At 33.6% G+C, this 12,339-nt stretch overlaps 1 protein-coding gene across 1 annotated transcript; it reads right to left on the bottom strand.

The window, feature by feature from the left end:
• Window positions 1-1,829: 1,829 nt before the first annotated feature.
• On the bottom strand, window positions 1,830-6,047 carry LOC142540376 (putative LRR receptor-like serine/threonine-protein kinase IRK). Its single transcript, XM_075646479.1, has 2 exons — window positions 3,929-6,047; window positions 1,830-3,504 (listed from the first exon to the last, which is right to left on the bottom strand). The coding sequence occupies exons 1-2, from the start codon at window positions 5,386-5,388 to the stop codon at window positions 2,058-2,060; spliced, it is 2,907 nt and encodes a 968-aa protein (XP_075502594.1). The 5' UTR covers window positions 5,389-6,047; the 3' UTR covers window positions 1,830-2,057.
• Window positions 6,048-12,339: the final 6,292 nt, after the last annotated feature.

Genomic DNA, 12,339 nt, shown 5'->3' with positions numbered 1-12,339 from the left:
CAACTTTCTTGTCCCCCCTTGCGCACTATTTCTTCCATGTTAATTTCAAATCTTAGAGTCAAATATAATATATTTTGAGTTGATATTATTATATGTGGGCATGCCAATTTTTCATGGCTCGACGGATATACCATGATTATGTTGCACAAGTGCTCGAGCTCGTGCCAGATTTTAGGTTGCCCCAGAAATCCAACAATGATGAACATCACAGAAAATGTAGAATAGTTAAAAATTTCAATATGAAATTGAAAAACGAAATTTAGATTATCCAAATTTCATTTTGTCGGGTTACTTTCAATTATTCTTATAAAAATGTAGGTTAAAATCGAGTTGATTTTTTCATAAAATACGTCGGTCGAGTAGGGACTGAAAGTTCGTTAATAACAGAGGACGGTGATAAAAATAGAGTAACATAGGCATAGAATAAAGATCAGGATGAGAAAATTGGGTGAGGGGTAGGTACTCAAGTGCACTGGATAATGCTGCATGTGTGAATTTATAGTTGTTCCATGTGTAGGCCAAATCGATTAGGTAAATTTGGGGCACTACACAATCTTGCCGATAAATTTTCTCAAGATTAGTAACAACTCTTTTGAGTTACTCCATCCCTTGCACATGCTACAAAAAATTATATTCCAAAAAACATTATCATTAAACACTTTTGCTTTAAATGTCCAGCTGTAGTCTATAAATTAAATCTAGAAATATTATATATATATATATATATATATATATATATATATATATAGTTAGGATGCAATAATTATCTTTACTGGATAGAGCAATCTAAACGTAATGCTTGATTTGATTTACGCTTTTAAATATTTGAATTGCACCATTATCATGGACTATAATTTTTGGTAATGCGATAAATGTTCGTTCCTACAGTCGATATCTAAGTTACATCAAAACGGTTCGAAAGATTTGAGTTTAAGTTACATCATTATCATAAATTATAACTTATAGTTAACTACAAATGCAACTACCTTATATATATTGTGTGTTGGTGCGTATGACAAATATATTTTGCATATTGTTAAAAGTTGGTAAAGTACACACAAAAGAGTACATATCGAAATGAAAAAAGACAAACTGATAGGTTTAAATGTAATAAAATGACATAAAGAAGAAAGGAGGAAGCACGTGAATTTCGAGGGCATAAAAACCTAACAATGTGTCTTATTCTATCGAAAATAAATAAAAAAATTCAAACTCTCTGAGAAGAAAAGACAAAAAATACATTGAGCTGTACTATGAGCAGTAAGCCGTGGATTGAGCGGAAAATGAGATTTTTAAATCTATCAATATTTTCTGTAAAACTATAGTTGAAAGTAAACTAATTTTTTTGCATGAAATAAAAACATCACAAAATTTGGGAACATGTTTGACCGAATTATATGTCAAAAGGTTGATGTTAGTTGCAAACATACACTGACAGCACCTTACATTTTATTTCCATTCTTGACCATTTTTTTCGTTGTGTGTGATGGGTTTTCTCCATTCTCTTCGGTTATATTGTTTTAATATTCATCATGACTTAGATTTATTCGCTTGGGGGAGTGGGGAAATCAGAATCTTGATCACCCTGCGGCCAGACTATCAACTTATGTTTTTGACTTGCCAGACCCATATATAATTTGCATCTGTCACAATTTGTAGATTGATATACACAATACGCTCGTGTGTGTGTGAATTTATGCTTTTGGATTTGTCAAAAAATGCCAACATTATCCTCGCTCCACATGAAAAAAAGAAGTAAACAAAATGGTTTTCACATCATCGAGATTTTTGAAGTGGAAGGATGGCATCAGTAATGGCTCAAGATTTAGTAATATTCCGAAGGTCCCGAGTTGGAATCAACAAAAAGAACTAGTGAAGAAGTTAAATTTGACAACAAATTACAAAATCCAAGAGGTTTTCTTTTTCGGTGGTGAAAGGAACATAATGGGATCAATATAATAATACCAAGAATTACATCTGATCACTTCTTGAAACATAAACTAACAGGATTCTTGTTTGAGGAAGATCCAGTCTTAGTTAATGCATCTCCTGAAATCCTAGAAGGATTCATCCTGGCTTTCTGAAGGGCATCTAATCAGCTCCAATATGTTAACCACTTCTGCCATGTCGGGCCTGTTCGATGGCACCTGGGACGTGCAGATTAAGCCTAGTTTCATCACCGGAATCGCCTCGTCCATAGGAAATGTCCCCTCCAACCTACTGTCCACACATTCCTCCACTCTGCCTTCTTCTAATGCTCCTCGAACCATATCACATAGCACCACAACATCATCATCCATGTACTCGACAGGGCTCTTGCCGGTCACTGTCTCCAAGACCAATACGCCGAATCCATAAACATCACATTTTTCGGTTATTTTCACTGTTTTGCAGGCAAACTCCGGCGCCATGTAGCCTAAGGCACTCTGAATCTTGCTGCTCAAAATGTATCGATCCAGCATGGGTAATAGTCTTGCTAAGCCATAATCCGTGACCTTAGGTTCACCGGAGCCGTCAATTAAGATATTGCTCGACTTTAAGTTGTAGTGGATTGTGCTCTTCAGGTGTAAATGAGCTAAGCCTTTCGCTGCACCAAGAATGATATTGAATCTCTCTTTCCACGAGAGGTAATTTCCAGCACATGTTTCATGTAGATGCTTGTGCAAATTTCCACCTGAGACGAATTCATATATAAGAAGCTGTAGTGATGGGGTCCAGTAATAACCGTCGAGTGCCACGAGGTTATCATGACTAATTTTCCCCAACTTCTTGATTTCCCTTTCAAAATCTTCTTGGGATTTGACAAGACCGGAAGCAGTGAGTTTCTTGATGGCGACTGAACGTCCATCTCCAAGAATAGTTCGATAGACCGTGCCAAATCCTCCACGGCCAAGTTCACAGTCTTTGTTGAGCAGAGCTTGTGTCCCAGTGCTAAAATCGGGGTCTCCTGAAAACATAACAAGTTTTCCAGAAACGCCATCTCCAGTCGGTGAATGGCTAAATTCATTACCACCAGAAAATGTAAGAGTTACAGCAGAACTAGAAGTGGAAGACCGTACACGGAAATTCAGAACAGTTATGGAAACTACACCAATGACTATAGCAGCGGCTGCACTAATGGCAATTAAGGCCGAAATGCTGAGAATTTTCTTCCCATGACGAAAACCTTGGGGGTTGATACCTGGTGCATCATCCGTAGAATTGGGATTGAGTACGAGCGGCTTAGGAAGGATGGTAGGGCAACTTTTATGGATTGCCGCTCCACAAAGAGATGGATTTCCTGATAGTGATGATGGTGGAATGGTGTTGAAGAAACCACCAGCAGGCAGTTCACCCTGTAGTTGATTCTCTGAAATGTTAAACGACTGCAAGCGAACAAGATTTGCCAGCTGCTTTGGTAGTGTTCCTGACAGCTTGTTGAAGGAGAAATCTACAAATTGAAGGTAGTTAAGCTTGGCAAGAGAAGCAGGAACTGATCCCATTATTTCGTTATGAGCAAGAGACCTGTCCAAACATAGCAAAATACAAAAGGAACTCCTTTTAGAACGGCAGAGACTGAACAACTTGGCCATTGAGGGGTTTTGAATCAAGATTCTTCACCAAGAAAATTTCTTAAGAATATATTATTTCAGGGATGGCAAGCCCTAAAGATATCATCTTACAGTAATCACAAAACTAAATAGCATTCTAAGATTGTACAATGACATATTTAACATCTCGGCAATTCATTTTCAATCATTTAAGTAGGATGAAATCTAACCACCGAAAAATGTTCTCCATCACAACTATGAAATAGCTTTAGCTAGTAACAAGATGACTAGAGTAGCTTAAATAAGAGCCAATTAACCAAAAATACTGAAAAAGAGCCACAATATTAACAAGTTGCACGATAAATAAATTCAAATCATATAACAGGCATAAAACTTACAAAATCATTAGTGAAGAGCAATCCTCAATAGTCGAAGGAATGTTTCCCCCCAACAAATTCCTCTCCAGTCTCAATTCATTAAGATTGATGGCTCCTCCAATTTCAGAAGGAATGCTGCCATTTAACTGATTCTCGCTCAAATCAATAACTCTTAAGGCCTTCAACTGTCCAATATCTGCAGGTATACCGCCCATGAATGAATTCCTTGCCATATTCAAGAACTTTAAGCTGCTAAAATCCCCAACAGAAGATGGAATAACACCAGATAACTTATTCTGGGATACATCCAAAATCAAGAGCTTTTTACGAGAATTTTCTGTTGAAGAATCAATGGCATTGTCAATGCTGCCACTTAATTTGTTATCTGACAAGAGAACTTGCTCCAAACCAAGATTAAATATCCAAGGAGGAAGATTTCCAGTCAAATAATTATGACTGACATCAAATACCAGAAGGTTTAAAAAAATGCTCATAGATTGGGGCAAGTTTCCGGTGAGGGCATTGTTGGATACATTTAGAATCTTCAATGACTGAAGCTTCACAATTGAATCGGGAACTTGACCGCTAAACCTATTTGCAGAAAGATCAAGGGTCTCAAGGCTTCTCATTTCTCCAATCCATTTGGGCACCTCTCCCACGAATCCATTTTTGTGTAAAACTAAACTATTGCACAGAGCAAGATTCTGCATTGTGCTTGGAAGCCATCCAGAAAGTAAATTTTCGCTAAAATCAATTAACCTCAGAAGCAAACAATTCCCAATTTCATGAGGGACTTTACCGGTAAACTGATTATTACGTAAATTTAATACCCTCAAATTGTTCAAACCTTCTATGAGCTTAGGAATTTTACCCTCTAACATATTATCAGACAAATCAAGAGACCTAAGCCCTGGCAATGACCAGAGCCCAGAAGACAGCACCCCAGAAAACTGATTACCCGAAAAGTTGACGGAAGCAAGCATAAAACATGAGCTCAAACTCTCAGGAATAATGCCTGAAAACTTGTTATGAGCCAAGGAAACTGATCGCAGTGACCCACATTGGTTAGAGAAATCACTTGGAATCAATCCGGAGAAGCCATTATCACTCAAATCCAAGACCCTGAGATCAGGAAGCTGAGCAAGGCTGAGGCTTAACATGCCTGTAAGATTGTTTCTAGCAAGCGAAAGCTTTTGAAGAAACTGCACTCGGAGAAGGCCTCTGCCTAGCTTTCCTGAGAGCCCACAGCCATCAAGAACAAGGTCCGACACTCTATTGGATCTGGGGTTACATTTTACGCCATACCAATTACAAGGGGTATTGTCATCTTCGTTCCAAGAACTTAGTTTGCCACCAGGATCATTGACATCAGCCTTGAACACGATTAACCCCAGAACATCGTCATTTAAAGAAGGGCTAAAAGATGTCACCAAAAATGGAGATAAATAAATGAGAGAGAAAACAACGAGCAAATTTCTCATTTTCAAGAAACTGCCTCGATGCTCATAATAGGTTAAGACATTGTAAAGTTTAATGGAATCCAATGAGGAATAATCCTTGTTTACCGAAAATCGGAGCTCAACGACTCAAGGGAGAAACAGTCAGGCGTAACCGGAGTCTGAAAAGCAGCTGAAACGACTGATAATTCTTAAAATTCGTATAATTCTTCAATACACAAACTATAGCTGCCTAAAGTAGCACAAAAACATGCAAAAAAATCAAGAATGTGGGAAACGGAGGTTAGACTTTAACGTTTGCAATGACTTTAACGGCTATAAATCGAGACCTGAGGAAAAACACGAGAAATCCCAGAAAAGAATTTAAAAAATTGAAATGAGCTGGACCAGAAGCCAACGAATAATGGGAAACGGAGGTTAGACTTCGGAAGAAAGAGTGAGAGTGAAGTAGCGGACAGCAAAACAGAAACAGTTTCGATCCCAAGAGAAAAGAAATGAACTCAAGAATGTGGCAAGCATCGCCGGAATATTCTTCATGAAAGGTGAATGGCGTACATAACAGGTAAATCAAGCCGGTAAAAGTGCAGAGAATGGGAGTTTCCTGCGACAGCCGACCTAAGCATTTAAAGCACTCCTCTCCTCTCTGAACCTTTTTTTTCTTTCAAAGATGCCAGACATGCTGATTTTATTATTAACTTAAATAAACAAATAAATAGAGAGGGAAACCAAAAAAGATTATATATCATTTTCGAATTTTTCTGAAATACTCTCATAAATTTATATATTAATTTATATATTTGATAAGAATTGACTCTATCATGAAAATAAAATAATATTATTTATGTCAGGAGTTGAATCGTGTTCAAAATTCATCCCAATAATCAACTCATCAATATATATAATGAAAATAATATTAAATAATATTACTGACATAAAAAGTAATATTTTTGGTGAGTTGAATTGAGCGGAAGCTCTATCGATATCAAATATTTTTTTGTGATATTTTATATAAAAAAAATATTATTTATGTGAATGTACTCCTCCACATAGACTTTATAACATAAAGATTAATGTGATGTAACTTCAAGTGATGATATAATCTTCGGTTATTCATTTCTTGTAAAGATATATAATCTTACAATTTTTGTCATTTATTTACATTTTGTACAAGAATTTTAGCATAAATGACAATGATCCCTTGTCCACCAGGTTCCATTAATCTATCATCATACATGACAATTATTATCAACGGAAAATGGGGAACTAATCAATTATTTCACGACCCATAAATTTTCATGACTTGCTTTGTACTCTAACTCAAGCATTTCAGCATGCCCTTTAATTTATTTAAAAAATAACACTGTTTATATAATTTTATAGCATGATGTGCACTTATTTTATATTTTTATATGTGATCTCCACAAAAATATTTTTTTAAAAATTTTTTTGTAAAACTTTGTTTATTTATTTTATTTATTCGATATAAAATATATAAATTAATTAAAATTTAATAACAGGGAAAAAAGTCTGTGGAGGAATAGATAGAGTGGGTGGTGGCAATAAAGAAGGTGGGAGTGACTGAAGAATAAATGTGAGCCCGGAAGCAGGTGGGTTGGAGAGGGACTCTACCTCTGCCTTTAAACTTTTCTTGCTGCTTTAGATTCAAACCCAAAAAAGAAATCTAATTTATTTTCTGAGTTTTTAAAGTTTGCGTGTAATCTGTTGATTTGTATGTTTTTCCTGTGTGGTTCGCGTTCGTTAATTGTCTAAAGAAGTTGATGAATTGTGCTCCAATGGAAGTGAGTGACAACACAAACAACTTTCTAAAGTTTTTGTATAAAACTTTAAACTTACAAACTCACATGAAAATGTTTTACGGGTCAATTTATGATATGGATTTTACAAAACTCATGAAAAAATATTATTTTTATGTCAGAAAATATTATTTTTCACTCCGTATATAGATCGAGTCGACTCATCTCATGAAACCTGCTCAACTTCAAAATGCCAATCCTTTTTTCCGTGATATTCTACTTAAAAATCCATCGTTTATTGTAATTGATTAAACATTAGTTGATTGTATATTTTTGTTTGATTCGGATTCTACAAATGTCAAAATATCATAACTACAAATCATTATGATATTCATGTACATTGATATATCGTTGATATATCATACATCTTTCATCATCTCATCTCACAGACCAAATGGTTTTTAAATCCGCATATAATTTTTATATAAAAAAGCATGTGTATATGTAACACAAGAAAAGAAGAAATAAAAGTTTATCCCCCTAAAACTCTTTTTTTATGTAAAATCTTTCAGTTTTTTGAATCCTTCACAACCATTAGTGATAGTGCCAATATTTATTAAAAAAGTATACTATATATGATGGTGCGAGACATGTGGTAATAATTAGTTTTTATAAAATTTTGCCCTACACATCATATTAATTGTGCATCAAAATGGCAATGAAACGCCTATAATATATATATATATATATATATATATATATATAGCAATGACACGCCTATAATATATATATATATATATATATATATATGAACGAAATAAATGTGCATCGGTGTAAAATAATAAATTAATGGTTTTTATGTCTAATTATACAAAAAGATTTTAATTCCCGAATTATTTTATCTTTGAGGATGATAAAATAATAGGCAAAAACTTGTGTGAGACGGTCACACGAGTCGTATTTTGTGAGACGTATATCTTTTTTGGGTCATCCATGAAAAAATATTAATTTTTATGCTAAGAGTAATACTTTTTATTGTGAATATCGGTAGGGTTGGCCCGTGTCACGGATAAAGATTCATGAGACCGTCTCACAAAAGACCTACTCAAAAATAATATACAAAACACGTGACTAAAAATGTGCGTAATTTATAATTTTTTAAAAAAAATTACTAAATAATTTTTAACAAATTGAGGGTATAAATTTTTAAGAAAAAATGGACTGTATAATGTGTGTCCATATGTACAAAGCATTAAAGTGGCGAGCAAATGATGAAAAGGAAAAGGATTTCTAGTTCAATTAATTTATATTCGTTCTTTAATTGACAGCCACTGTAAAAGAGAATAAATATTCATGTCGACGTAAAAATATGCAACTATTTATGTATATAGTTTGTATATATATTAATTAAATTTAAGTGATTTTGAATAACTACATTGGTCACTAACTTCTTGGCAAAAAATACGAAATGTAATTATGTGTTATATTATATAAACTATGATATTTAATATGCACACAATGTATGTGTCATGTTGGCTTGTGAAAATAGTAACAATTTTGATTTTGATGAGAACAAAACTTGTCAATGTGTTGCAAACATATTTTATTAAGTGTAGTTGTTGGATGTCAATTTAGAAAATTTGAGAAGCTGAAACTCGAATGTAGTCATGCTGAAAATCTAATGAGTTTAAGTATTTCGATGATATCTCATAAACTAGTAATCCAAATGACAATCGGGCAAAACAGATGGAAATCTGACTCAATTATCTAAAAGTCATATTTCAAGGCAGTCATGTTAGTTCAGATGTTATTCATGCTAACCAGATGTCGCGTTGTACAACTGAAAGTCACAGATACAACAAACTGTTAGACTTGACCAGTTCTAGTATTTGTTGATATCTCACAATCCAATATCCAAATGAAATCGGGAAAAGCATTTGGAAAGCTAACTCAATTCTCTACAAGTTTTCAGGCTGGTTAGGTTAGTTCGGACGTTATCTATGCTAACCAGGTGCTGCAAGATCGAGTTGGATGTCACATATACAACGAACGACTAGAGTTGAGCAGTTTTAATATTTTGACCATATATCTCAGTCGATTATCATGATGGGACAATTAAGAACGAGTTAGAAAACTACGACAATGATATGCAAATCATCTTTCAGAGTTAAAGTCTGAATCGAAGCTTAAGATACAGATAAACCGCGAGGAAAATGATGTCTTATTACACAAATATAGATGTCGACTAGATATGTGCAGTTTTGATGTTTCAAGCATATCTCTCATAAAACTCAAAATTTTGTGATTATTGATTTGTAGAAATATAAGAGAAATAACTATAACTTTACATGTTTTATACTTTGCATAGAATCAACGAATCAAATGTTATAACTAAGAGAAAATTTCACGTAGACTTGAATCAAACTCCAACCGCTCAAATCCTAGCTGCTCTGGACCAAACCCCAGCCAGTAAAAAACCGATCTGACCATTCCGGAATTCCAACCACCAAAAGCCGACCAGACCGCTCAGAAAATCCAGCTCCCAACCCAATATTAAAAAGTGGCAAATAATTAAAATATGACTGTTTCAATATCAGAAATAGTACAAAACCTTTCATAATGGTCATACTCTTGTATCTTATGTCTATATCATTTTTGGAGGTAAAAAATACAATATTTTGAATATCAAATATAAGCTTTAATTGAAATTAAAAGCATGAGCAAATATAATTATATGCTATAATGAGATCAAGCCTAATAAGATGAGTCTAAATGAATATATCAGCTTAGTGAGATATATCTCTTATGTGTGATGATATATTTGAGAAATAAAAACACTGTAAAAGATTAATTTCTCACACATACGATCACTCATACGTATATGTATATGAAAGTTGAGTTTCAAATTTTAGCTTTACACAATAACATTAAAAAGTATGCATGTTGTCTTGACATAAGAGAGATTACATATTATGCAGATTATGAGATTGTGACCTATAATCGAGAGTGTGCTATGAATTTTGATTAAGCAATATATAAGTTCTAAGTCGAAACGAGTGATCAAATATTTATAAGGATACCGTCTATGAGAATAAAGAATGACGCATGAGTTGTTAATTTTCGAACATCTATACACAAATTCGTGCATAGTTATTCATCATATATTTATTCATCACATTTACTTGATACTGCTAATGTTTTTAAATGTATCGTAGAAGTATTTTATGTGTTTTTCAAATAACAAAATATTGCATACAAAATGTTTGATAAAAAGTTTCAACCAAATCGTTTTTAATATTTCAACTTGCATATATTTTAAATGTTTTCAAAATGTTTAATCGATTTTTAGAAGGATTATTTCGAGTTTCTTTCACGTAGTCATAAAACTAAATTATATTTAATTTCTCGATGTGCGGTTCATTTTTGAACATTTAAAGAAAGAGTTGCTATAGCTTAAGTTTAAAGAAATTTTTTAAAAGAAATTATCCACTCACTCTAAATTCTAATCTGATCCCGATATATCACAACACAAAAAGTTAATGAGACAGTTTCACATGTCAATTTTATGAGAGGAACATCCAATTTGAGTCGATTTGCAAATAATATATACATATTTTAAAATATTACTTTTTATTTTGAATATAGATCAGATTGACCCGTCTCACAAAAATAGATCCGTGAAACCGTCTCACCTACTTGTATTTGTGATAAAGAATCGTTAGTTCGTTTGAGTGAAATTTTTTTTGTCGTAACATGTCAATATGGGATCAAATTTGGAATACACCTAATTTTGATATCATATGCTTAAAAATATACAAATTAGTATCCCAACAAATTGCGTAAAAGTCATTTATCCGACGTGGAAAATCCAAAAAACACATGTGATCCTCTACATGAAATTAATGATATTTTAAAACTTTGTGTTTATAAAATACGACGTAAAACCCACAAAAATAGGACAAATATGATTTTCCCCGTATTAAAATTTTAAATTCTAAAATCATTTAATATTTTAAATTGATTTATTAGTACTAATATCAAATTAATTTAAAATTATATAAAATTTACAAATAAATTTTTTAAAAAATTGGGCAGCCCGAGTGCCAATGAACGGGCCCCGCCACCGATTCGGACATTCGTCATTTGAAATAATAAAAAAATTAAACATATTACTATATATATATATATATACCGGGGACATGGATCCACTCGTTTAGATCTGTCTCACAACCCGTTTTACTGCATTTAGAGCACTCCAAATGGGTGGTTTAAACTTTTATGCACCGCTGCCATCCTTGTACGTATTGGTGTAGGGGGCTGGTGCTAAGCAGTAAGCACTGTAAATTGCCGAGTTCTTTTAGCATCAAAGTATTTTTAATCGATTTTTGGAAGTTTTAATATAATATTAACATCGAGTTCACACGTCTTGTGTCTGTAACATATTATTTTTGTAGTACGAGTCTTAATATATTACGTAAATACTTATGTTCATTTTTTCATGGGCTATAAAATTTGTAAAACAATGACAGAGAACTTTATCGTACAATAATGTCAAATTATCAATGAATTAAATTATACATTGACTATTGACGTTATCTTCACAAAGAGATGGTGCACCTTTCATATTGTGACATATTATCATGCCGAGTAGTTGAAGAATTATTAAACCATCCTTGGTCGGTATCGCAGGAATAGATCCGAACAAATTCCGGCCTTGGTTTTCTCCAATCGATCAGCAGTCACCCCCCATGGCCACCTTTTCACCATCCACGGTCTCGAACCGTCCTGCATTCCTGCAACAAAACTTTGTTGTCAAGAAACGTATATAATTTTTAAAAAATAATGGGAGAGAGAGAACGAACTTACAGTTGAGAAAATGTTGCAAAAGTTGGGAAGAAATATGAGAAAATTAACTGCACCTCATATTTGAAATGAGGAAAGGAAAAAATGTGATAACGTGATCGGTTTTTGAAATAAGAAAAGTCGCGAATAAGCGCGAAGATTTACCAAAAAATCCACCCAATGAAGGCCACACCATGAACGAGTTTTAGGAGGCATAATTAGAAGGAAAAACTTGTGTGAACGGTCGCACTGGTCGTATTTTATGAGATGAATCTCTTATTTGGGTCATTCATGAAAAAATATTGGTTTTTACAAAAAAATCTACTTTAATTAGAAAGATTTTTGGTGTGATTTTGACACACCAAAACTGTCGGTATAA

The sequence above is a fragment of the Primulina tabacum genome, chromosome 3 (genome assembly GCF_025594145.1).
Source record: "Primulina tabacum isolate GXHZ01 chromosome 3, ASM2559414v2, whole genome shotgun sequence".
Classification (NCBI taxonomy): domain Eukaryota; kingdom Viridiplantae; phylum Streptophyta; class Magnoliopsida; order Lamiales; family Gesneriaceae; genus Primulina; species Primulina tabacum.
Note: the sequence above shows the minus strand (reverse complement) of the source record. Positions and strands in the feature narration are given on the sequence as shown.